The 27,881-nt window shown below is 40.3% G+C and overlaps 3 protein-coding genes across 4 annotated transcripts in view; 1 reads left to right on the top strand and 2 right to left on the bottom strand.

Moving 5' to 3' along the window:
- Positions 1-13,890, bottom strand: part of PHTF2 (putative homeodomain transcription factor 2) — a 63,781-nt gene extending 49,891 nt beyond the window's left edge. Inside the window, exon 1 of the mRNA XM_063308085.1 lies at positions 13,866-13,890. The gene's annotated coding sequence lies outside the window, so the exon portion shown is untranslated. The remainder of the gene's footprint in view (positions 1-13,865) is intronic.
- A 668-nt stretch (positions 13,891-14,558) lies between these two features.
- On the top strand, positions 14,559-17,308 carry TMEM60 (transmembrane protein 60). The gene is made up of 2 exons (XM_063308084.1): positions 14,559-14,733; positions 16,684-17,308. Exon 2 carries the CDS (start codon positions 16,730-16,732, stop codon positions 17,132-17,134), a length of 405 nt encoding a protein of 134 aa, XP_063164154.1. The 5' UTR covers positions 14,559-14,733; positions 16,684-16,729; the 3' UTR covers positions 17,135-17,308.
- A 5,200-nt stretch (positions 17,309-22,508) lies between these two features.
- RSBN1L (round spermatid basic protein 1 like) overlaps positions 22,509-27,881 on the bottom strand; it is a 46,564-nt gene continuing 41,191 nt past the window's right edge. For both annotated transcript variants that reach the window (XM_063308081.1, XM_063308083.1), the window contains 2 exons: positions 26,145-26,253; positions 22,509-26,059 (listed from right to left, as the gene is read on the bottom strand). In XM_063308081.1, the coding sequence (XP_063164151.1) occupies positions 25,412-26,059; positions 26,145-26,253 (757 nt within the window). In that variant the 3' untranslated portion in view covers positions 22,509-25,411. The remainder of the gene's footprint in view (positions 26,060-26,144; positions 26,254-27,881) is intronic.

Here is a 27,881-nt window from a genome sequence, read left to right as displayed (position 1 = left end):
AAATACTCTTCAAAGGAAGTCCCATGTAGAGTGATTTACGCTAATCCAAACAGGAAGTGACTAAGGAATGAGTTACTGTATGAGCTCCCAATCCAGAAATGGGCACAACTGGCACACAAGTTAAAAGGCTCTCTAGCCATGGCTGCCACCTGCCCTTCGAGCAGGAGCTGTGAGTCCAAGAGGACCCCCAAACTGTGCATCAACTCTGTTGGGGGAAATGCACACACATTCAGAGCTGAGCACATTCTAACAATTTCACAGCAGAACCAAGTAAAATTCCATGTAGAAATTTATGTTCACTTAAATTTAATAGTGTTTGCCTTACAATTTGGAAAATGTAGATTCCCCATATCTGCACAAAATGTTATTTTATCTGGGACAGTAATGTCGTATTGATCAAAATGAAATAAAAATTCTCCTTTTTCTGGACAAACATGTCCCAGCCTGGTTGGGGTAACTATGAAGTGTTGATGAAAATGACAGCAAATATTCTCCTGCTTTGGAGTGATGGGTTATGAAGTAAAGTGCTATTATATTAGTTTTTAGTGTTTATAATTTCTCTGTTTTAATTTTTTATTACTGTTTTTATTGCACTTTTGTAAGCTGTCCAAACCCATTAAGAGAATGGTGGCATATGCATTTTCTAAATAAAATAGACAAAGAAAGCTTTTCAGGATTAGTTTAATATAATCTGAACCACCTGGCCAGTGAATACCATACCCATCTACTCAGAAATGAGCTACGCTGCCTTCAAAGGGATTCCAAATAAGTAATCTATGAAAGAAGTTATGTACCATGTACAACTTTCTAATTAAAAAATACTGCTGCATATATTAACTTACATGCATATAATATCCCACAACACAAAACTGTTACTTTATGACAGTATTCTCCAAGCTGGTGCCCTCCACATATGTTGGAATTACAATTCCCAAATTTCTGGCCAGCATGGTTGTTGGTCACGTTGGGTGGAAACTCTGGGAGTTATAACTCAAACTCCTGTAAAGCACTGAAAGTTGGGAGAGGCTGTTTTTGATGGGAAGTCAGGAGTCAGCATAAATCTCTTCTGGCACAGAAATCCTTCCCTCCCAGCAGCTGGCTCTGAACTTTCCTTTTCTTGCCGTTAAAACCGCACTCAGCATGAAGGGCATGTATACAAGGGCATGTTGAGAGAGACAAGGGGTGGGGTGGTCAAAATCAGCAAGATGGCAGATGGAGCACTGCAACAAAAGCCCTGCCCCTTTTGTACCTGTGTACAATGTGATAACAGAAGAGAAAACCAAGCCTAAACTCTTCTTCTTTGACAGGTTTGGCACTCCAGTGGTAGATATTTGCCCTTTTTTAAAAAGTATGTATATTAAGCACACAGTAATACTTACAGGCGCAGCTGAAAGTATTGGTACCCCTCCACTTTTCCCCTAAGAATCCCAATTTGCCATGAAATAAGTTGAAACTGACACAAATAAATAGCATCCACCATTCTTTATTCCATAGCCCATAGAGCAGACACTCTGCTTTGGATGTACGACTTAACATATTCCTGTTAATAATAAAACAAATGAAAAGAATATGTTAAGTCATACATCCAAGGCAAAGTGTCTGCTCTCCGAGCTACAGAACAAAGAATGGTGGGTGCCATTTTCTTGTGTCAGTTTCAACTTATTTCATGGCAAATTGAGATTCTTTGGGAAAAAGTGAAGAGGTATCAACACTTTTGGCCACGTCTGTACAGTACAATATTTAAAGATAAAGTCTCTTTCAAGTTGAGCTTGACTTCTGGTAACCGCATGGACAAGACCACACAGTTTTCTTGGCAACTCTTTTCTTTCAGAATAGTTTCCCAGAGCAGCTTACATGTTTCCCACGTAGTCTCCCACCCATATAGGCTAATCTTGCTTAACTTCCAAGCCTAGCCAGGATCAGTGAGGAGCTGCTACCTGTATTAAAACTTGTATGTTTTAGCTCCATTTTCAGAATAATTGGTTTTAGCTCAAATACATTCTGATAGTAACTTGAAGTATTAGATTTATTTAAAGTACTACAAAATTAGGTATATAAAGAAATTCATTAAGCCTAAGTTGGTTATCCTCTAGAAGGTCTCAATATTAATCATGTTAACTACTACCATTTAACTCTCTCACAACTCCCACAAACTCACCCCCACACAATCAAGCTTTGGATTATCCATTAATATTCATATTCATTGGGAGGTAAACCTTTGCACATTAGAAGTACGTTCCCATTTTTTTAGAACCCGTCTATCCACCTTCTAATGGCCATCTCCTGCCTGCCTGCCTTTCTTCCCTTCCTTCCTTCCTTCCTTCTTTCCCCAGCATTATGGACTTCTCAAGGGAGCTGGTTCTTTGCATAATGTGCCAAAGTATTATATCTTGAGCCCGGTTATTTGCACCTCAAGTGAGAACTCGGGATTGATTTGTTCTATAATCCATTTGTCTATTTCTTGACTATCCATGGTATTCTCAAGAGTCTCATTCAATGCCAAAGCTCAAAAGTGTCAATTCTTGATCCTGGTTCTTCAAAGTCCAAGTTTCACATCCATAGTGCGATACAGGGAAAACACGGCCTGCACAATTCTGATCTTTGTAGATACAGCCATGGCATGGCATCTGAATATCTTTTCCAAGGCCTTCATTGCTACCCTACCAATTGCTAATCTGTGGTGTATTTCTTGAGTGCTAGTTCCTTTACTATAGATAATTAATCCCTGAAGGCAGGATTTAAGGATTAATTAATCTATTAATCCTATTTCCCACTTTAATATCTATTGTTAATTCTAAAACTGGTTGCTGTGACTGTGGTCATCTGCTTGGTTTTCCTTACATATAATCTTAATCCTATTTTTCTCTGTGCTCCTTGGCTTTCATCACTAGAGCTTGCAGATCATTTGCATTTTCAGATACCAGAGTAGAGTAGTCATCAGCATTGTACAGGTTGTTGAAGGATCTTTCCCTAATTTTAAAACCACACTCATCTTCCAATCCAACCTCCCTCAATATACATGTAGCATATAGATCATTTTTTTCTAGCAGTGGTACAATTTGTTTTCCTAGATTCACAGGACAGTTTAATGGTACAACTGAATACTTCTCTCCTAGATTCACAGGACAGTTTAATGGTACAACTGAATACTTCTCTATTTAAACATCAAAATATTTTTTTTCTTTCAGATATTTAGGTGTATTCAACAGCAGCCTTGAACAATCCTACTGATAAACAGGTAGCTCCAGTTATTCTTAAATATTGATTTCTTTCTTAAATATGAGTTATTTTAGTATGGAATACCAGTATGTACCTCTGAATTCTGGATGTTGCGTTTCCAAATCATATCTACCTTATTCATATTTACATTACTTTTGATATAGCTAAATATTAAGAGAAATCCTTTGCCAAATAAATGGAAAAGGCAATCTTTATTCAAGTATTTTTGAATAATGAAAATGTCACATAATTTTTCATGCATCCTTAATCCAACTGTATGTGAAAAAGTCACTATTTAAAGCAGTGCTTCCCAAACCTGGGTAAATTACCCCCAAAATGGGTAAAAGTGTTTTTTCTTTGGGTAATGACACACGACCCCATTAAATTGACTTGTTTTACCTACATTGGGTAAAAAGGACTTTCTGATCGGCTTTGGACAATGAAGGAAAAAGTTTGGGAAGCACTGATTTAAATAGTCACTGCTACTTAATAAAAACTGGAAGTATCTTTCTATCCTTTGTTTTGTCTTGTAATAACATGTAAGAATCTATTCAAGAACATATTTATGAAACTGTATGAAATAAATACACAGTAAGGTTCTTGTTTTTGGCAAAAGCTGCACTGCAGTCAATAAGATCATTCATTCATAACACTAGTTAGAAAAAGGACTTCCCATCTCTTCTTCAGTAGCCTTTGCCAGCAGTTGCATGAATAGCAGTATTTTGCCTGCACAAGTACAGCTTTGTGATCCGATTTGAAGCTACGATGCTAATTTCCTTGTTTTGCAATACATAAGCTCCTCTGCTACCATGTTATTATACATATGGTGCATCTCTCACTCCCAGCTAACATTTCCCTCATTTCCCTCATTTCCTATTTTTTTTAACTATGCGAATTATTAATATTGTAAGCAATTAGAAAAGACGGTATACTATAGAAAATATAGTATAGTATAGGAAACAAACAGCAGTTTTCCAGAAACAACAGACTACATTATAGAAAAGTGAAGATCAATTTGAAAAAGAATTCAATAAGCTTGACAGGCTGAGTTTAATGCAAATATATTCATGCTAAAAATTGGTGCAAGGCTGATCCCTGAAGCTTCGGATATTATCAAGTAATTTCTTTTCCATCACTAAAATTCACAAGTATTATCGACATTAAGGCTTTCAACCATCAACTGTAAGCACAACCCTCAAGCCAAGTTCATTTGCAGAGAGATCTGAGATCAATGCAATTTCAGATTGTTTCTGTTATAAAGTTAATACCAAGTTATATGACTTCTAGGACAATGGATTTGCAGTTTTTATTAGCATGTTAATTATGCACGTTTCACTTTTACAACTTTTGTGTTAAACTTGTTGAACTGCCTAGCAATCAGTTCTAAATATAAATGTACATAAACAGCACTGGTACTTGCACAGAATCCAGTTCCTGCCTTCAGGTTATAAAATGTTGCCAAAGTTGTCCATGACTGTGTCCAAGAAGAACTTGGATTTGGAGACTTTAATTGCAAAACATTTGCAATAACAAACTTTTCTCGTTCATCACATATTTTCATGAGGATATATTTGCAATCTTCCTCATACAAGATTTTGGTTCAGCTAAACAGCTGAAATGTCAGCTCATAAATTATATATTCATAGGCAAGAAGATTCCATTCTCTTTTCACATGATACTTGTTTTGTAGGAAAATGTGGCAAGTCCTTTGCCTTAGGCAGCCATGGAAAACAGTAACATGTATTTTCCCATAATGCCAGGGCTGTTTAATATAAGAAACAACACAAGGAAAAAAATCATTCTGGTGATGTCATGCCGCAAGTATAAAACAAAAATGGATTCAGAGTAGGAGTGGAATTTCTATATATAACTATTTATTATTTTTAGAAAGAGACATTCCGAATAACTTACTATTCCCATCACTTAATTCTTCCTGGAAAACAAGCTGATCTCCTTATTGCCAAAATCTAATGCTCTTTGTTCAGTGCTCAACTGGATCTACATATCAGTACTCAAATGAGAGAATCAATTGGTAGACTGATTATGTCCCCTTGAACTATATTTTGTAAAGTTATAGGGAGGACATTATATACTTGCCTCTACTGAAGAATTCCAACCGCTTCTCTGATTATTCCATGATGTCTCTCTGTAGCAATGTCCATGGCTGAAAAAGACTAAACTCACTTCCAATTCTGCACTGTTTTCTACTTTCAGGCTGCCAGGCTAGGGTCTACATAGAAGGTTCCCAGGCAAACTCTCCCATCTGACTTTCTTTCCTCATCTACTTGGCTTGGTCAGACCTTCTTCCTTACTGCCAGTCTCCTACCACACCCCAAGGGTCAGAATTGTCTTAAGAATCTACATAGGTACATTTGCAGAGAAGACTTTCCATCCAAGAGGACTCACATTACTCATTGCTTTAAAACTGACCTTATGTGTGGAGGTGGTATTACAATCTAAAAGGCACTGCATATGCATGAGTGAGTTAGAGAGGGACACATCAACCCAAATTTGCAAAGAACCAGATTCTGTGGTTTTCAGTCAAAAGCACTGCTTGAACAGGAACAGAAAAATGTTTAGCACCAACTGAATTCTTTCTTTACAAAAGTCAAAAACAAGAACATGAAGGCAATTAAATTTCTAAAGATGTCATTCTGGAATTAAAGTCCTAGCAGCAGAATATATTCTACTATCCCAAATCAGTAATGTCAATTGAACAAGGTCCCACAGGTAAAGGCATATATAAAGGAGATATTAAATTAATGGAAGGAAGTAGAGCTTATAGATTTCAGTAAAAGCTCTCATGCCTTCCTTGTAAGCAATGCTAGAGATCCATTAAGGCACTTAGTTTGCTTTTTTTCCAGCCATATTCACAGATACAGAATGAACTATTTTTCAGAATAAGGTGTGTTACAAAAGCAATTTGCAAAATGTCAGGTTGACTTTTTAAATCCACTAAGCTTGCCTAAAGTAGTTATTTGGAACCAGGGCAAAGAATTTAATGCAAAATTTCTGCACTGGGCCATACCCAGTTTACAACTAAATTTAATTAAATTTGAAATACAATGCAATTAGGAAGTAGATCCCACTGGACTTAGTGGAATTTAACTCTGGATAAACAAGCTACAAGCTTATAAATTCTGTTCTAAGGTATATAACACACAGGAGTTTGCTAAAGTTACTGTGCAAAAGATTTCTAAGGAGATAAGTTTAATCTTTTGAAAGCTCAAGTGTCAAATATTCATTTGCAGCTAGATCTGATATAGAAAATATAATAGTGTTCAAATGCAGAATATTTAAATCATCTTATCACTGCATCATTCCTAGAATAGCCAACTAAATATAGCCACATACTTATTTAAACATCAGAACTGCCATAAGTTACATTTTTTGCCAGCAGTAATAATGCTGCAGCAGCCCTCTAACATCAAATACCTGCCTCCCTGCCTGACAAATATGATGGGAATCCAGACAAATTTAATACCTTCCTTGTTCAATGAATTACACATCTCCCTAAGATCTTAAGTAGGATTTACAATTGGCCTGATGACTGAGAAGTTGTGAAATGGACTGTCTCTTTTCTGATACAAAACAACCAGAATATGGACAACTACCCTAATTTTCTCACATTCCTGAGAACTATACTCAATGATCCTGTCAAGCAGGATCAGCAATTGCAAGAGTCATCACCAATGACAGGGTAAACGCTCTGTGCAAGGATAGTCAACTGATTTTCAGTTGTCCACACAAAGCTGTGGACTGGAATGAAAGAGACAAGCATAAGAAGGGACTATCAGATGAAATACAGGATGAATTTATTTGGCAGGGCACCCTAAAAACTCTGGCTGCATTAATCCAACTCTGTTGGGTATCAATGGAAGATTTGAATTGCAGCAAGGTATGGGCAGGAGAGAAAGATGCCATACTTCTTGTTCATCCCTGCCCCACTCCACCCACGCTTCAGAAGTTAAATGTATGCTATGCAGCTAGGTCAGATGATGCAAGAACTATGTATATATTTTTGGAGAGCCCCCGTCATATCATGCACAAATGCCCCGCTAAGAACTTTGCCCCTTCCAAAGCATCAACTAAGTCTGTGGAAAAGGGGCATTTTGCAAGCAGGTGTCCCAAATGTTCTGGATCTGCCTGCTGTGAACTAAGAGTATCCAAGAGCTCAGAGGCTGAGCACCAGAAATTATGTGAAGCCAAAATATGTGATGAGATGAACTATGATTTAACTATTCCTGTTACTCTTCAAACCCAAATGGGACTGGAAATACAACTACAAGTCCAAATAAACTTTGACATCTCCAGCAACTTTACACAATCATGTAGCACACACTAGTATGCTATTCCCATGTATCCTGTTGATCCCACCCACCCCACTTGAGCTGAAACTATTGATGGCCAACTCTTATACACAGGACCTATCTCTGAGTGCACTGAACGAACTCTACTTAACATCAACAACCATCTGGACTCTCTGAAACTTTATTTAACTCCACCTCTACATTTTCCAATAATCCTGGCAATGGACTGACTTTGGGCTCACAGTTCATATATTCATTGGCACAGGAATTAATTTTTGACTTCAGCTTGCAAAACTCACAGCCTACAGGGGTTCAGCACCCCACAACATTCACCACCTCGCAGCAGAAATTCTTCCTCCTATTTTGTCTGCCTGGTATACTAATTAAACTGATTATTTAATAATATGTTTAAAAAGGGGAAAGTAGGTTCTGCTGCCTCTCCCCATCAATTGTGACTGAAATATCAACCTCATTCCTGGAGCTCAGACTGCACAAAATGCCCCAATCCAGTATCAAATCAGAATTTGTTATTTAAAACTTGCAGAAGGGTTTTATCTGTCCATTTTTGACCACTACAAGGCTCCCTCCCTCCATGTAATCCATAATTTCTGGTCCCTGAACACTCTTATAGAGAACACTACTATCTTCTTCTAATTTCTGATCTACTGAAGCACTTGCACACCTTTTCATAAAGTTAGATCTCAGGGAGTTTACAATCCAAATCACATGAAGAAAGGGCATGAATATTTCTCTGTCTTTGATACATATTACAGGAAGTTTGAATATACAATAATGCTGTTCTGATTGGCATCAAGTCACTCAGTCTACATGGAATGTATAAATATTTTTCATGACTTGGAAATGTTTTTTGGGTTGTTTTGTTTTGCTTATTTACTCTGGGGAGCCTGCTGTCCACAATCAATACTTTTGGGTAGCCTTTCAACATCTTTGTGACATTAAGATAGATAAATGCACCTTTGATCTGCCTAACTAGGACTACTTAATTTCCTTCAGAAGGGCTTTAGATGGATTCAGCTAAAGTTGAATCTATTCTGCCTTAGCTACTGCCATTCATTATTAAGGATATGCAGCATTTTCTGGGTTTTGCAAATTTTTATTATAACTGTGTTCCTAATTTTGCTGTTCTAATTGCAACATTTGGTCATTTACCAAGAAAGGGATCTTCTTTCTCCTGCTAAAAGAGGCATTCATTTCTCCATCCATTCTCCATTATCCAGATACCACTCACCCTTTTTTATTTAAGGCTGATGCTTCTGATTCCACCTTGGACATTCTGTATTTACAATCCATTCTGGACTTCAACAACTATTTCCTCCCTTGAACTCCCTTTTGTCAACTGCTACTTTTTTCTGGGCAAAATTTTGCTTTTAACAAGGAGCTTGTGATCATCAAACATGCTTTTCAACACTGGTGACATCTCCTTGAAGACACTGGTGACATTTCCTTGAAGATATCTCCTTGAAGACATGGAACACCCTACTGAAGTTCAAACTGACCACATTAATTTGTAACATAAATTTCTCACAGACTTATGCAGCCCCAAATCAGGTAGAAACAATCCATTTGTTTTAACTCTCTCTCTCTCTATTCATTCCTTGCTTATACAAGCATGCTGATGCTTTATCGTGTAAGTCAGAAAAGTTATTGCCCTGTGACCTCCTCCCAAATCCATTCTGCCCCCCCCAAAAAAACTTTCCTGTCCATCTCCAGTGCTTGGTTCACCTTGTGAAACTCTTGCAGCTGAAACAAGACTCCTTTGCTAATTGAGTAAACCTATATTTAACAAAGGAAGACCATTCATGCAAGGTTGGGCAGATTACTTTCATAGGGACCCCTCTCTCCCTTTTATTAGGAATGGGAAGAACTGTATCACAATGACCAGTGGTATGTTCCTCCTTCCTTGAGGGAGGAAGTCTTGAAATCTGCCATGACAGCTGGTCAAGTACACATTTTAAAATATTTAAAATGACTTGTCTTCTTCTCCATCACTTTGGGTAGTCCCACATTAGAACTGATATCAAGGCACACTTTTATTCTTGCTATAATTGTTCTTTTCCCAACCCTTCCCAACTCTTTTACCAATAAACTTTTATAATACCACTCTTCATGGTTTTTGGGACAGTTTCCTTTTACTTTATTACCAATCACATGTCAAGCATCTACGTGGCATTCAAGTGGTAGCTAATGACCCATTCATTCCCTGTCATAGCCACCCTTCTGTTCCTGAAATGGCCTGTCTGTTTATTCAACAGGTCTTTCAAAACCATTTAGCTTGCCCAATTTCTGACAAAGGCCCACAGTTCATGGGATGGTTTTGGAAAGCTCTGTTTCATCTACTGCACATACAACTCCTTCTATCCTCTGCCTATTATCCATAGATAGGTAGCAAAACACAGAGGACAAATGCCACTTTGGACCAATACCTCCATTGCTATGTTAACTACCAACCAGATACCAAATTGGTCTTTTACCTATGGGCTATTTGTTTCCAATAACTTGGTACATCCCTCTACTCAGTTGTTTTAACTCAAATCTAATGCCTAATGCTTCCTGGTCTTCCCCCATCCCTGATTTCCCTGGGTAGATGGGTGGCTATATTAATTTGTTAAATAAACAAATAAATCCTCCCATTTTCCAGGAATGGCAGGCTGCTTAACGCCTCATCAAGAATCTGTCAGATTGTGCCAAAACCTCCTACAAATGTTCAGCTGACTGTCTCTGCCAAAAAGGTTCCCCTCTGTTGTTGATTATGTATGGCCTTCCACATGACCATCTAAATAACTGGATATCAAGTTTCCTGCACCATTTACAGTTCTTGCCCAGATCAATCCAGAAGGCTTTCACTTCCATCTCTCAAGCACACTGAAGGTACATCCTGATTTCCAGCATCATTCCAAGTTTTGGAATGACACCCTTGCATACCTTCTGCCCTGCCCTGCCTTTTGTTTTATTTTGCTGAGGACAAGAAAGAATTCAATACAAAATGCATTTTGGTATATGATTCACTAGAGTAACTAGTCATGCACAAAAAGATCCTAGGACCCACCATGTCCTCTGAAATTTTAATTTGCACAAATCCAAACCTCACGAGGCAGTTGTCCACGCATTCAGCTAGAGTGTCTGTCAGGAGTTCCGATTCTGAGGGAAGAAAGATCGGTCTGGGGAGGGTGACATTACTATGATTGCCTTCAAAGGGCCAGAGGGACGGAGATCTGTAATGGGGGAGTGCCTGACAAAAGGGTAGAAGAAACTATAAGGAGGAAATTCTCCAACCACAGAAGAAATGGCGCTTCCCTTCCTTCCTAAGATCCCCAGCCAAGAGGAAGGAGGAACTGAGAGCATTAAAGATGGCGGGAGGGGGGAATTTAGTAGCATGTTGAGGAAATAATAGAAATGGTCTCCAATGAGCACAGAAAGGAGGAAAGATATGCTCCTGGCATCTCTATATCCAAAGGGGGACTAAGAGGTGAAAATGGAGTGGGAAGTGGTAAAACGGTTGAAAATGGCAAGGTGTGAATGTGCCAGAGAATTTCATTTTGTAAACAAGGGGCAGACAGCAAAAATCTTCAAGGCCAAGAAAAGGCGAGCCAAACAAACTTAAAAAAAAATAAAGAGGAGGAGGAGGAGGAGATTGTCCAAAATTCAAACCCTCAGACAAATGTACATATATAACAGGCAAGATTCCTGAGGGTGGTTAGACAGATAACTTTTTCTATTACAGTTTCCTAACTAGTCTTCTCGAATCTCTTTGGATATATGGAGCAGAGATAAGTACTCCTGGAGTTGGAAGATGCAGAATGTATCAAGAAAGCGAACTCCATTAACCAAGGTAAAACAGAACAGAACTGAATACTGAGTTGTCTTCAAGTCAGGTGAAACTCCTGACAACTACCAACTACCTCAACCTGTCTTCATTTCACCCAGGACCAACTGACAGTATTTTCATGTAGTGCATGGTATTTATAGTAACCATTTCTAAACCCACTATTTGGAGATTTCTGTATTCTTTCTCTCATTTTTTTTCAATGTCCAGTTTTTATAGTTGAATGTTATCATTAGGAAAAAAAAACACTGCTTTAATTGTCTATCACAGAAATATATTTATTCTTCATGATCTGTTATAAGTTTGCAATTGAAGTTCTCCCTAGGATTAATTTTGTCTGTCCTTCTCAAGTGCACTGCCCATCTTTAGCCTTGAGTCCAATAAAACAAAACTATCTACTACCTTTTTCACTGTCAGCTGTGAGTTCACTAAGCATGCTGGCTGAGATTACCTGTATCAATTAAACAAATGCAGTGATAATACGTGTCCTTGTTTCATTCCCTTTCTTATTCTGAACCACTTTGTTTCTCCAAATTCAGTTCTTATAATAGCTTCTTTTCTTTGTAAAGATTCCTCAAAAGAAGATTCAAGCATTCTGCCATGCCTATTAGCCTTAATGTACTGTACTTCTGCTTTTGACAATCTCAAGTTTTCCTTGGTTAAAGCTTTCAATAGTCCATTGTTCCAGCTATATGCATCCTTGTAAAAAGATGAGCTCCCCTTTCAGTACTGGCACTGTAAGTGACTAGACTCCCTTGAGACCATGGTCTAGTCAGATCAGCATTTCTAGATGACCTATGAAAGTTTGTCTTTTTCCCTTGAGTAACTAGAGGGGTGTCTCCCAACTAGGAGCCTTATCTGGCACTCAAACTTGTCTAAAGGTTTCTGTGCAGCTTATTGTCAACAATACAGAAGTGGTTTGACACTGCCTTTTTCCAAGTTTGATTTCTGATTCTCTGCAGGCTTCCCTCATTCCTGCAGAGCCCACTTGCCTTCACCTCTCTCATTTTGACCTTACCCACAAGGATAATCCTAACAGGAGTTCCCACTAAGAGCGCTCTCAGGGTCACTGAAGTTACTGAGCCCTTCCACCTTGGCAAGATGATCACCCCTTAGAAAAGTGGGGACCCAATAACCTCTCCTCTCTCGGCATCTGAAGATTAAGAAAGACATCCCATGATGTCTTTCAAAAACTATATAACACCCAATAAAGCTAAAAACAATGCACCCACAATGCACCAACAATATTCCCACCCTCCATGCATACCAAGCTGACTGTCTGGATCGGGACACTCATCCTGGCATGGGCTACCAGGCAAGACCAACTGGATATTACACATAAGCCATCACCCCACATGCTTAATCTAGTTACTAAAATAACCTATCTTCTACATTCATGCAAACAGGTTGTGTTTGCATAATCACAATAACCATATTGTTTGCATGTGGTTGCTACAGATCATTGGCATTTGTGATTGGCTATGTTTTTGTATCAGTCTATATCGTTTTTAATCTGAATTACAAAGGTGGGAATTGTAGGGTGCTCAAAGTTGGTTTTGATTGGAAGGGCAAAAACTAAGGAAGGAAGGAAGCTACTTGTAGATTTTTCATCAGGATTTACCTATAATCTGTTTAGCATGCTGTACAAAAACTATATCTCTTGGGTGTTGCTTCCCTGGCACGATTAAGGGTGTGGCATACACAGGGACATATCAAGTAGGCTTGTACAAAACCAGGCGTACACTTGTACAAAATTAGGTAGTCGGAAAAGGTGCTACCAGGCTCCTGATTTTCTGTTTTGCCCCTCTAGGCTGGCACGGCTTTGCTCCTACCACACCTGCAGTCGTGCAAAGACATCGGGGATCCCAGTTCTGAGAGGCCGCTCAGGATCGGGCAAGGGACGGGCGGCTCTGGGAGTGCCTGATAAACGGCCAGGAGCCAACCGGAGCGTCTCGGCTCCCTCCCCATCCTCTCCTCGGAGGAGGGACGCTCCTTCCCGCCTGAGCCGGCATGAACTCCCTCGACTCGACCCCGCGCGTCCTTGCCCGCTTCCCAGTCGCCTGCGCCCGCACGGAACGGATCCCACCCCTCATTCGCACGCAGCTCGCGCCCCGCGCCGCCGCCGCCGGCCAGGGCCCGGCCCCCGTCACGCTTCCCTTCTTTCGAAGGAGAGACGCCGCCTCCCCGGCTTTGCATCCTCTCCCCTGCACACCCCACAAGTGGCTGCCGCCCGCCGCCCGCGCCCCACACGTGTCGCCGCTGCCGCCTCCCCGCGCCCTTCTTCCCGGCGATCGCCCCGCTCTCGGCCGGGGAGGGCTCCCCCGCCTCCGCCGCTAAGGCGGCTGCCCACCGCCCGGCCTCCCCAGCCCTTCTCCCCCGCCTCCGGCTCCGCCCGCCCCCCCGGCGCGCGCCCAGCCTCCCAGCCTCCCCCCGCCCGCCTCGGCCCCAGCTCCGGGGGCGGCGGGGACCCGAGCGAGGGCGGGGGATCTCACCGGTTCTCCGCACGCGACCGAGGGGACGGCGGGCGCTCCGTGGCGACGACACCCGTCAGCAATTGGGGAAGGGCAGGAGGAGGCAGCGCGCGCCAGGCAGCTGCTGCCGGGCGGGGACGGGGGGGCAAGCACGCGCGCGCGCCCGAGGCGGTGGGGGGAGAGAGAGGAGGAAAAAGAGGGAGGGGGGAGAAAAAGCGGCGGCAGCAGCAGCAGCAACAGCGCGCCGCCGTGGAAAAGATGGCACGCCAATCACGCCTCTGCCTGCCCCGCCTCTTTCTGAGAAGCGGGCGGGGGAGAAACGAAGGCCCCGCGGCGCGCGAGGATCGAAAAATCCAACGTGGTCCCAAGTCAGCATCAACATCTTCCCTCATTGGGCGAGGACCCCGGGGAAGGCCGCGGCGAAGCGCTTGATTGACGGGGGACATTGTCCAATCACCCAAAGGTAAATGACAGCGCCCGAGAGGGGTTAGTCAGCCGCTCGCGTCCTTGAAATGAGTCTGATAGGCAGCTCAGCTGACGAATAGAGGAGGAGGAGGAGGGAGAAAACAATAATGGGGCTTCCCCTTAGCGCCAGCGGGCGCCCTCCTTAACGAGAGGAGGCCTTTGTGGGCGGCAACGCGTGTTAACGGACAACCCTTTCAGCCGATGAGAGCGGGGAAGGAGGCATGACGTGCCCGACCGGCCTATCGTTGGCCGCCGCTTCAAGATGCTGGCTTTTCTTCCTTTTTCTCGATGACTAGCCGGAGGCCTGGAGGGCCTCGCTGCGAGGAGCCCCCTCGCTGAAGGCCCTTCCTAGACCGGCGTTGGCTGCGCGGGGCGCCCGAAGCTTCGCGCGTAAGTCGCGGAAGCTCATGGGGTCCTGAGGCGGGTGAGTAGCCTTGGCCGGGGACGGTCCTCGCCGCCCCGCTTTCCGCGCCCGTCTCTCGTCGGATTCCCCTCCCGCCTCTCACGACGACCCCCGTAGGAGGTTGGGACTGAAGCCGGCTCTCCCCGGCCTAAGCGTCGCAAGAGACGCGGCCCTTTTCCCCGTCTTTTCTGCTTGGACGGAGCCGCTCCACGAGCGGGGCGGGAAGGGTGGCCTGGCTCTGGTCCGGTTTGTCCTTGCCGCCTTTCGGCCACGGGACGAGGGGTGCTTTCCCCACCGCTCACCCGGCCAAGGCCGGTCCCCAGAGCGAGGCTCTTTGAAAGTCAAACTCGGAATTGAAAAGGGTTACCTTGACGAGGCTCGGGAGCCGCCTCGAATTCGGTTGCATTAAACGATTCACACCAAGCCAGTTCTGCAGCACGGCAATGGCAGCGGATTATAACGGCGGTCAAAAGAACAAAACGCTATAACCGGAAGAAAGAGGGCCCTTACCTTAAAAAGTTAAGTCCCGGGGGGGGGGGAGTCACTTGTTTCTCCGACATTTGGAACCATACAATCGCCCCTTCCAAAAAAAAAAAAATCCGCCGTAAATGACTTATGGTACCCTTCAAAGCATCGTCCAGGCATCACTGAAGCGATATAAAACCTGTCCTCATTCCTTGCTTTGGCACGATGGTTAGATGATTCAGAAAGACAGTATAAGGCAGGCACTAATTGAGAAATGGCTTTGTCTTCTAGACTGTAATCTGTGTGCATGGTTGTTAACTCTGCCTTGTTCTCATCGGGTAGCCTGCATCTGGACTATAATAATGTTAAAGTGCAGGTTCAAGGATCATGGTTTTCTGCTCCTATAACTCGGGTTCCGTGCAGATAGCTCCCGCATTAGCAAAATGCTTAGAATTTATCAGATGCTTGAAATTTTTTTTAAAAATGTTGCACTATGTATTTTATATTCACTGAGAAGTAACAGCTAGAAAACTCATACTTATGCAGTATTTTTGATACATTTTTGATATTTTGTTGCATGCTGGGTAATCATATGACTGTTGCCATAATAAATCAATTAGAATACATAATTTTAGCAACTTCATTAATTTCATATGCTGTTTAATGTATATAAACACTTTTTTGCAGAAACTGCTCTTTCATTTATGAGAAATTTGGTGATAGGAACAAAGTCAACAGTTTTTATATTAGTCGTGCTTGGGCTTTTTTATATTTGTTGTGTTTGTTACAGTATTTTAGTAGGCCAACGTCTTTTATCAACAAGCAAATCTAGAAAAAAGGAGGGCACAATGAAAACACTCTCCAGCACTGAATCCAGTATGGGATATATATTTGAGTTGTCCAGCTAATTTGATACAGGACTTCTTGATTATGTGCCATCAGGACAGTGCGATTTTTAGTGACCACAAAGATATTCTCCAGAGCAAAATACAGGACCTAATGGCAAAAAGATTTGATTGCTGATGGGTGCCAAAATGAAAGAGGTTTGGTATTGTTAGGCAGCAGTTCCAAACATGTTCTTGGTAAGTTACAAGCAGGGTCTCCCTGATCATTCTGTTAATAATACCGACACGCACGCTCTCAGGTAAGTTTAGTTTTGTGAAATTAGGACTAATAGGTTCAGCGTTCTGCTTGTACTAGAGTTATAGCTGTTTAATTGAGGTTATCGGAGTTATTTATTTTTTAAATTTCCTATGTGGATGTCCCTCAAGGAACTAGTCTATTATGATAATCTCCAGTGCAAAGCCAAATTAGTTAAGTGAAACAGATAGACATTCTGTTGTTTTACAGAATTCATAAAAAGCAAAAATTCTCGGTTCACAATATTCACTATCTGAAAGTTTTTGAAAAATAGCAAGAGGAAAACCAGCTGTATTTATGGACATAATTGAATGTCTTTATATGCTTTTACACGTCACCCTATTTTTTTTTTTTCCTTTATTTTAGGGAGTATCTTTTCTGTTCTTACTACTTACCTACCAAGGCTGTTTAGATGAGAATGTCCTTGGCGCAGAGAGTGCTACTCACATGGCTCTTTACATTACTGTTCCTGATCATGTTGGTGTTAAAACTGGATGAAAAGGCACCATGGAACTGGTTTCTAATATTTATTCCAGTTTGGATATTTGATACTATTCTTCTGGTTATGATCATTGTGAAAATGGCTCGCCGTTGTAAGTCTGGCTATGATCCTCGCAATGGCTCCCAAAATCTCAAGAAAAAAGCTTGGTATCTTGCAGCAATGCTACTTAAGCTGGCCGCCTGCCTTGCTCTCTGTGCGAAACTAGAACAATTTACTGTAATGAAGCTTGCTTATGTCTTTATTCCTCTTTGGATTCTGCTAATTGGAGGGATGATAGAACTTGGATATAATATTTTCTATGTACGAAGGGACTAAACTTTTTTTCACATTCCTGAGCAATGCTGCTATAAGCTTACTGCCTCTAAAGGAACTATTCAATATATATATATATATTTGATCTTCAAGCTGTTGGATGCGATTCTTCAGTATGTGAAGCAGAGCTGTCTTATTTTCATGTACATATTGTAAATAAAACCACCTCATATTTTCTGTGGTTTCTGCATTTAAGTTCTTATGTCTCAAGTGTCTTGTGAGTGAGTCACGGTACATAAAACTTTCAATTACACAACAGTATACCAGAACTATTTTTGCAGTTATTTCAGCTATTATGTCAACCACTCTTTCTAACCACCATGTTTCCAATGCGTGCACTCCCAGAATTCCCCAGCAAACAGTCTTGTTAATAATTCTGGGAATTAAATCTGCACTTCTGGAGAGCATCCAGACTGCAGAAGGCAGTTTAAAAAAGTGTCTAAGGAGATGAACAAATTCTTGTATGTAATCAAGCTCTATAATACAGTTGATATTAACAGAATTAGTTACCAAGCATTTGTTCAGGTATGAAGTATCCAAATGCGGAATCTGTCTCATAAATGTTTTCGTTTTGTGTTTCCGATATGGGACAAGCTTTATACTGCTACTAGATACAAAGCTAGCAAGTCTAAATACAGTTGCTATGGAAAGATGATTGTTCAGCTGTATTTGCACAATATACTTAACTGGGTCAAGGCAGGGATTAGTGTATAGCTTGAAAAAACTATTCACTTCGCAGTTCCAGGGCTGTTTAAGCCTTCCTCAGTTGTGCCATGCAAACTATTAAACTGACCCTTCCCGCTTCTAAGACGGAAACAAAGTTCTAGGGAAGCTTTATGAAGATGGAGCTTGTTAATGCTCTCAGTTTCCATTTTACTTCCCTCACAGCCACATGGTGGGAAAAGGGGCAGAAAAGAATGGGGGCTGTTCAATGTCTTCTAGTGGAAAGAAAATAACTACCAGAAATGATATCCTTCAAGTCTTCTTGGCAGCAGTTGAGAGGACAGAAAAAGTGCCTGTGCACAACGGATTATGACTCTATGCTGTGGTGTCAGGGAAGTAAGCAAGCCAAGGGAGTAGATGACTCATCACATGAAACAGTCTTCCTATAACAGGTGGCAATTCCTAATCTATGCTACTTGCCCCGAGCAATGACTTAACATATTTACTGAGAGTTTTCTGTAACATGATCAAATAAAATTGAAATTGATTTACACAATTAGGCATTAGTTAAATTCAGGGATCAAGATATTTCTGTGCTTTGGGCACTTGGATGGGGGGGTGGGGTCCATCTCTCTGCTAAGAGTACCAGAAATGCATCTACATTCTTAGATAGCACTCCTTTATAATTACAAAAACGGGCAGCTTTCATGAGCAGGAAAATATCCTCCAAATCATCTAATTTTGACCATAGTCACTCATTGCATCATGCATGATTTATTAAATAAACCATCATTAGCTGGTTTGAGCCACAAACCCTGGTTTACAAATCACAACTAGCTTCACAGCTCATTACTGGGCTAAAACAAAACCATGTTACGGCTTCACCAGTTACGTTTATTAAAGAGTGTGCATGCAACAGAAAATGTTGAACCCTAACAAATACTAATTTCAAAGTTTGATCAAACCATACTAGGTCAGTCAGTTTGGCCAAACCAAAACTTGGAAAGTTTTGATAGTTTGGGTTTTGCTTTAAAAAATAATCTAGAGGGGTCTTACAGGCAAGGCTGGTGTCTCACCCTTCATTCCCCTTCTCTTCTACATGGCCCATGAGCCAATATGCCCAAGCTTACCAGCATCTTCCCCTCAGCTGCTACCACTCACCACACCTGAATTCAAATGCCTTTCTAGTTTGGCAAAAGTTTAGGAACTGGTAGTAGTGATCTGCAGTAGACTCTGGTTTAAACACTGGAAAGAAGGCTACCAGCCCAAAGCCAAACTTCCATCCAAACCCATTCTGAGTGGGAAAAAGTGTTAGCTGACTATAACGCAAGCGCAGCTTAACTAGAATTTCAAAGCCAGCGAGACAGGTTCCTACAATCACAAGTGTATAGGAGAAATGGGGAAAACCATTAAATAATCATCTCTCAGCCACTGACCACTTGTTAGACACCAGTATTTAGAGCAAGTATTATTGGAAGAACTATTCTTCAGCTTATTCACCAAGACAGCATAGATGCTAAATATCAGGACCATAAAACAAGTCCATGAAGCAATTTGAGATTCAGGAATGAGATCAGCTAAAGGAGCCATCCTACCAGGCGAACGGTGGACGTTAGTGGACTTACTGGAGGCCTACTTCTACATTCCCACCAGACCAGTAGAGCTGAGGTTCCCCCTTGACAACCAGTTTCAGTTCAAGCAGCTCCCTTTCAGTCTGGCAGCAGTGCCTTGTTTTTGCCCAACTGCAGTGGTAGGCCATTTTCAGACAAGGGCCATATACATACACTTATATCCAGGAAGCCTGATTGCGATCACATTGATGGACAGGGCTACCATCTAGAAAAACAAAGGTTCATAATGAATTAGGCCAAGATCTCAGCCTTCAAGGAGGTACTGCACCTGGGAGTCCTAACAAAAAGAGCCTTTACCTGGATGTAAATCACAAGAACAGACAAATTTACAGAGGGAGGGTCAAGAGATCTGAAATGAATGTTATCAAACCATTATAAAGTTGATACGTAACCAGAATGTGATCACAATCACAAACTTAGCCCCATGGACTCATTTTGACTTACATCCAATTTCTTCTTAGCCTTCACAGTGACCTCCCCAACAGAATAATGCATTTAGCTAAAAATATTCCAGGAACTGGCCCAATCACTACGCTGATAGCTGATATTAATATATCCATCACGAAAAGCACTACTTAGGGACATCAGCTTGTAGGATTGGGAAACCATTTTTGGAACTGATCAGTTCAGGATCATGGTCCCAGTACAAGGTGACACTTCCCTTAGACATAAACAACTTTATAGTAGCTTGATTCATAATGAAGCCACATGGTTTCAATAGCAGAATATATAAAAGAATCAACAAATATGGAAGCATTATCCTGTAGAGAATGGGCCTTACACCCAAAAATTCCAGCCAAGTTTAGAGAAATGGCCACCTCTTCCAAGTTGACCTGTTCGCGAACAAGAGCAATCAATAGATCCAGCATTACTTCTTCCACTTTCAGGATAGCAACAATGGCAATAGACAACAGCATCACCTGAGCTCCAGGATTGTTCTACGTGTTTCTTCCAACACTGATAATTTCCAATGTGGCCAGCAAGAGTGCTACTGAGCATTCAGGACATCCTGATTAGCCCTTATTCACTCTGGAGACTGTAGGTTCTACAACTTGAAGATAAGCAAGGAAGGCCTGTGCAGGTGCAAGGCTACTTATAGCATCCAGACACAGACTGGCTTCAACTGGGTACCTAGAAATTATATGGGAGGGAATAACACCTGAGCAGTGAACTCACCTCCAAATAATAATAAGAGTTTACCAAATGAACCTCCAAATATTTTTATGCCTAGATCAGTAACTACTAGCAGTACCTTTCTGGACCATAAGGTTGGGAAGTATTAGCCTAGTGGCAGTTTTCTAAAAAAAAAAAAAAAAAAGGCTTTCTAAGCTTTTAAAATAACACATCAGGAGTTGTTCACAGGATTAAGCCATCATGTGGTTTGTTTTGAGCTTAATATTAACATGAGGGCTGTGGATGCTTTAATAATGATACGGCAGTGCCTTAAGACTTCATAGGAGCATGAGACTTCTCAGCTATTCATTAGAGCAGCCACAACTTTTGTCAGGCCACCATAAGCCAGACAAAACATGTGTTTGCTTTAAAGGTCATTTTAATTAGTTGATTCATTCAAGTAGGCGTTATTTTCCGTCTCCCACAGTAGTCCAAGACAAGACTGCTTTAATTAGTAGCAGAGATGTGTTTTGCTCATGCTAGACTCTAAATCATTTTTGAAGTGTAAAGAGCCCTAGTATATACTCTGATATATACTGTGATTTATATTTTAGTACAACCAATTGCAGTTTATTAAACCATAGTTTAGTGTGATGTGCAAGCCAATCAATGAATGCAGGCTACCAGGGAAAACCAGAAGGGCCTACAATTAGCAGAAATCACTTTGTATTATAGTAGAAAAACAGAATCGGTGATGGAGTGGTAGAGAGAGTTTGGACAAGTGAGGTCCATCTTTGTGCAAGCTGCCTCTGCCAAATCTTTGCTAGTTCCTTTCATACTGACTTCTGAAGTCTTAGAAAATCAGGGCATTTTAGTGGAAAAACCCAGTTCCGTTGGCAAACCTCTGCATCATTTAATATAATTCATTAACTAAGGAACATAAATTCTGAAAAAAAAATTACTCCCTCTACATGTCTATGACTAGTTCTGTGTGTGGAAAACTAGAATAATGTGTGTAAAATATTAAAAAAAAAAACAATTGCCATTGAAGTGTTATATGTACTAAGATACTCTGAAGATACATTGCTTCCTCAGTGTGACTTACCTCTTCCATTCATTCTCAGGATTCACACATCACATTAATCCATACTGTAGGTTAGTGAAATGTAAACCCACCATTGAGGCATATTTAAACTACACTTAAACCAAATCAGCTTAGCTTACGTTAAACTAGCCTTACTTTCTCTAGTAAAATATTCTGTAACATGGAGAAATGAGCATATATACTATTTCACTTATTTTTCAATTCAGATGGAACATTTTTGTATTTTGTTCTGGATAAAGGTAACTAATTGTATTCAGAACTGTCAAAGGAAAAATCTACCAACTCATCAGGGTTTTAGTTTTCTACCTAAAGCACAACACTGGCTTTTCTTATGGTTAGAATAATTTTTGAGGGGGGTTTGCAGGCAACTGTAATGGGACGAGTACCACAGCAGTGAACCGATTCCTGCTTGTTCTAGCTTCTGTAACTTTAGGTTTATACAAATGTAGAAGGTAGGCATTCAAAATGATTTATAGTTTCCTTCTTTCCACCCACTGCATAGATGACTTGAGGACCAGGTAAAAGGCAATTGGCTTTTTGTCAGTTTTGTAGTATGGGTATACAACCCACCCATATTTTCCCATCACTTCAGTATCTTAAGAAGAATTACAATTTTGCTTGACTGGTCAAGTATAAATAATAAATAAGTTCTAGGACCCTTCCATCAGGAAGTGCCTATAGCATTCATCGCCTTCTCAATGAAGTGTGTGATTTTTATACTATTTTTAACCATATTTTCAGCATAATCCATGAATTAAGCTTTGGAACGATCCATTGCTGTCTAGGATACACAGTACAAACATTCTCCACTTCAAAACTAATTTTGTAGTCAATTACATGCCAGCAAAACATTAGGTCTAGGATTCAAATGTTTGTGAATCCTTCATTTTTCAGAAATGCTAAACCATATTTTCCCATAATTTACTGATCATGGAATATTACAGCCGTGTCTCAAATTCCACCCCCCCCCAAAATGCTTAAGCACCAATCTCTTCAATCCAATTCCTAATTATTACAATTGCTGAAGCTCTTCTTTGCCTCCTGTATGATACGTTAAAATGGAGGATAGGATGTCATAACAAAACATAATGCCAACAGTTCAAATCCTAGTTGGGAAAGATTAACATGTAGAGATTGAAAGTAGTTTCCTCCTAAAATCTAGAGCGAGGTGGAGAGTATCAAAAAGCTCAGAGCACTTATCATAAAAAGTAGCATTTATCTGTTGTTGCACCATTCAAAACAGATAACTGGAAGGAAACTAGGAAGGACACAATTCTGGAGGAAAAACGAAAGATTAAAGCCAATATATCTGGGCTACAAAGATTTAGATAATCACTAGATGACAGCAGAAAGATACAGAAAAAACTAACATATTGCTGCCTTCTAGAGGCCATCCAGGTTTTTATATGTCAGATATAATAGCCCTACAAAAGACAGAAATGACACCATCCAATGAGAGCTTAGTTTCAGATGAAAAATTGATTTAAACAAAAGGAGGCTTCAGCATTTCATACCATTTTTAGTACACCGCATAAACCTTAAAGGGAAAACACAAAAGCAGCTTCTTAAAAATTAAAGAAACTGCCTGACATTGTTAAGACATATTAATCAATCTGTGTACAAAAAACACAAAAATGGAGTTTGCTGACAGCAGCAGTTTGAAAGGGCTATAACCAAACTTTGTACAGAAAACAGGATGTCGACTCCTGCATTCATAATAAAAGTCTTCTAGTAATAACCATCAATGCTTAAAATGCATGGCAATTATTGAATCTGGTTTTATATGTCATCGCTTTAAAGGTCCAAGGGCATTCTTTTCTGGCTGTGCTTTTCTTCTTCAAGACTATAAATTAAAGTTTCAAAATACCCACAGAGTTTAAAGTAAAAGGGGCTAAAATCAAACATGACTATTCTACCAAAGGTCCAGTTAGAACAGATGAGTTATTCTCCATCCTTATATCCAATCTCTGCGCATCTGCTTTTTCCTTCAATTTTGAGTTTTAAGATCACGAAGTAAATCTCAGAACCTACAACATGTGGCTCCACATATACTTACACAGTATAGCAAGGCATTCCAACTGATATTTTCATTGTATCTGTTTCTCTTTTGTAGAGAAACAAGGGAGGATGCAGCAAGGCAGCGTATATTCCCTACCTCGGATCAATTTTAAGTTATAGATGCCTAAGTCCCATTGAAAAGAGCAAGACGTGCTGATTCTCAACCACTTTATGTCACTGGTTTCAGTGTTTTGTCACAAACTGGATGCAGGCCCACATATTAAATGTAATTTTAAAACAATCTTGCTTTCAAATGAAGTATAATGATCTGCTTATCTCTAAACTTATCACAGTTACAGCACTGCAAGCAAAGTAACTCAGCGATATGACAGGGAGAAGTTAACTGAATGTTTAACCACATACTGGGGCCAGAACTGCTGTGAAGGGTAGTCACAGTGTGTGTTGGGAAGCTGAAGACTTGGGATAGAACAGCAGGGATGTGTTGATCTTTTAATGTCCAGGGGTTTCGTGTTTTACTCCCAGCTGGGAATACTGTGAGTTTGTGCCATAAGAGAGAGGTCAGAAAAAGGCAGCTGTTCCTGTTTTCTGTTACAGAAGGAAGGCTTGTGTTTTAAGTACAGAGGGAATTAGACTAAGCATATTCCTAACATTATTTAGACAGAAGCATGAGGGAAATTCATATTGATCTGGTGCTATATTCTTGGTTGTAATCGCATTGCTCTTTTCTTCTTTCCTTTCTTAAATGTACTGTAAAACTCTCTAGTTATCTGCTAGTTGATGTTGCGGAATTACTGCCCAGCCAAAGGACAGGAAAGGAAGAGTTTAGTGGATCAGCACTGTCTAATTATTTATTTTGTTCAAATAACTGGCAAACTGTAGTAGTGTTGTTTTTTAACCTGCATTCCACTGTTTGTATTTATTTATGATTTGCCATTCATTGAGACTCTGCTTTAGTCATTTGCTTCTTAGAGTGCTAAAATGCTCAATCCTTGCTAAAGTGTAACTTTAATAAAATGGGGAAAGGGAGGAAGGTTGCCCATTAGTTCCGGTATATAGCATCTGACCAAAAGGGAAAGGACCTTCCTATCTCTAGCCAGGCAGTAGAATAGCTCTAGAAGAACTTTGCTACAAATGTTCAAATTCTTCTCCAAATAAGGTTTTGTGAAAATTCAACCACAAATCATATCTAACTTAATACATCTATGCATTTTTAATATAAGAATATTTCCCTTTTTACCAGGACTGAGATTTTTCAAAATAAAAATTATTATGAACCTTTATTAAGCGGCTCACATTTTAATATAAATCACGCTAAAAAGTTTTTGTTTTGTTTTGTTTTTTTAAAAAAGCTATTTACACTACAGTGCTGACACATTAAAATGAAAAAAAAAATATGGTATAAATAAGCTCTATGGAAAAGCCTGGAATTGTCAAAAAGAATTCTGGCTTATCTTACAAAAAATATATGTTAAATGTCAGCTCTATTCTAAAACCTACAACTCATATTTAAAGACTTTTATGTTATACCTGCAGTGTTTACAGTGCATCTGGCCCTAAGTGCTTTAAAACGTTTACAGTTATGGACAGGCACTGAGGAATGTTACAAAGCTACATAAACTATTTTCTGTAACAGCTGCAAGGGCAAGTAAAAAACCTGCCTCACAGAATGTAAGCCTCTTTACATTATGTCATTATATTTTAAAAGTACTTTAAAAACATATATACGCGCGCGCACACACACACACACACTTAACACAAAAAGTCATCTTCCTGTTTGCCACGCAGACGTGGATAAGCCGGACTACTTTGTCTTGTATCTTCCAGATTCACACGGCCACCTGGGCACAAACTGTCCTGTACATATTTGTCACCAAGCTCAATTTCAGAGTCAGTTTCAAGCCTCGACCCTGTCAACTGAGCATGATCCAGCCTTGCTTTGACTCTCTGACATTCCACAGCACTGGAGGCGACCATCTTTTCAGGAAGGTTAACTGCAACTGGCCCCTCTTCATTCTGGAGAGATAAAGCAGGTCCATGTTGCGTGTGTGAAACCTCCTGTTTCACATACTTAGTCTGAAGGGTACTTAAAATTTTGACGTCTTCGGAGGCATTTACGCCCCCTGGATGGGTGACGCTATCTGTCTGAAGTCCCGTGACAGAAGATGTGTGATCGGTTGGGGGATCCTTTTCATAGATGGTTTGGTTTTCTCCCTCTGAGTGGTAGAGTTTGAGCCGAACGTGCCATGCCAAACTACACACAGCTGAAACTGTCTTAAATTGATGTATAACATTCCTTGGAATAAAATAAATATCATTATCATACAACTGAATTCTGGCATATCGAATGCCTTCCCTTCGTAATTGGTTAAGTTTTGCATCATCGACCCACTGGACACACTAGAAGGAAAAAGCAAAAAAGAAAATAAAGATCTTTGTCAAAGCATAACATTCCTTAATGCCATCAATCTATCAAAACCATTACCTGTGAAAGCGGAGGTTCATGCAAATCCAACTGCAGTCGTTGAACTACCTCTAAGAAATCATCCGCGTGAAAACAAATTACGTCTTTGGTTATACGAGGCTGTTCAACCCTACCCGGGGGAAAAAAAAAGTTGCCATTCAGAGTTATTAAAATTAAAAGATTGTTGCATTCTAAGTATTTATAAGCAAGTTAAACGAAACACTATCAATATACAAATTATGTTCCAATTTTGGGGAAGCCCAAATACTAAGCAATCAACAGCACGTGAAATTGTTATTTCCTTTCATGCAGCAGCAGCAGCACAGGCTGGCAGCCAAAACCCAATCTCTGTTACACCTGCATGAACACATAGCAGCATAGCTACAGTATACAGCATACCTTCTGGAACAAAACAGCCATTTATTGATGTCTAAACTAACCGCCCAGAGTCCCCCATTGGGGGAGATGGGCAGTGATATTAAATAAATACATACATACATACATAACTGACCAAGCTTAAATGTAATGGTAAAGACACCTCCAAGTTGGACACCACTCCTGATAACTAGTTGGCCTCATCCATGCAGGTGTTTGGCATAAGCGCATTTTTGACTTCTCAGTTTCGCTTACTGCTTTGAAATTCATTAGTGGTCTCCTATCCAAGTATTAATCAGGGCGAATACTGCTTAGCCTCCCTCTGAGACCAGACAAGTTCAGCCAAATACGTCCACCTCCTAAATGTCAATGAAAGGCATCTCATCTTTCTACTTTAGCTACATGAAAGAAGCTTAATTAATATAACTGTAACTTTGCTACTTTGGGAAAGCATACCGCAAAACAGAATGATCAGTGGAAAATAGTTCTGTGGTAATGCAGGCTTCCGATTATTTTTCTTTTTTTCGGTTTGGCTTTTCCTACTGAACATTATTGCTGAGGACCACTTTTGTTTGCTTGTAACTCTGCCCATTCTATATTTCATGTCTCCTTAATGGGTGGTCTTACTTTCTAGAGTGGTGAGGAAGATTAGGGTGAGGTTATTAGTCAGAATTCTTTAATGACAGATGAGGATTTCCAAAAACAAAGCATATTTTATTAAACATAACAAAGGTGAAGAGAAGGTGCCAAGTCTTTTTTCCTTAATGTATCAAAATACTGGTTTCATACTTACTGTTATTAATCTCATTTATATCCTGCCTTCTATTCAGGAGCTCAAGGCAGCATACATAGCATTCCCATTTTTTCCTACAACAATCTTGTGAGGTAGACTGAGTTGAGAGAGTGACTGGCCCAAAGTCATTCAGGAAATTGAAGATGGAGCAGAACTCAGATCTCCCCAATCCGAGTCTTACATTTTAAGCATTACATTGTCACCAACACTTGGTTTTTCACAATGTTACTCTAATCCAACTTCCCCATTCCTAAGTTTCTCTCTCACCTTTTTCTTTCAAGACTAGACAAGCAACTTTTTCTGTATTAGTCTTTTGTAAGGCTTGTTAAGCAGTTCTTTAAAGTCAAAATGCCACTGCTCACTCTCTTTAAACCTTTTATATTTCTGTTCTAAAACATTTTTATTCCTAAGTAAGAGACCCTTCATGTTTTCCCCTACTTTACTATTTTCTACCAACTTCCCTAGAATTCTCTGATTGCTCATCAATCAAAGGGTTCAACACTTCCTTGCCTATAATGGCACAAGTCAGGTCCATATTTTTAACAATCAAACCATCCAAAATAGTGTGCTATATATTCTTCACATGGTGA

Source organism: Candoia aspera, chromosome 7, assembly GCF_035149785.1.
Source record: "Candoia aspera isolate rCanAsp1 chromosome 7, rCanAsp1.hap2, whole genome shotgun sequence".
NCBI lineage: Eukaryota > Metazoa > Chordata > Lepidosauria > Squamata > Boidae > Candoia > Candoia aspera.
This window is presented reverse-complemented; position numbering and strand designations above follow the sequence as displayed.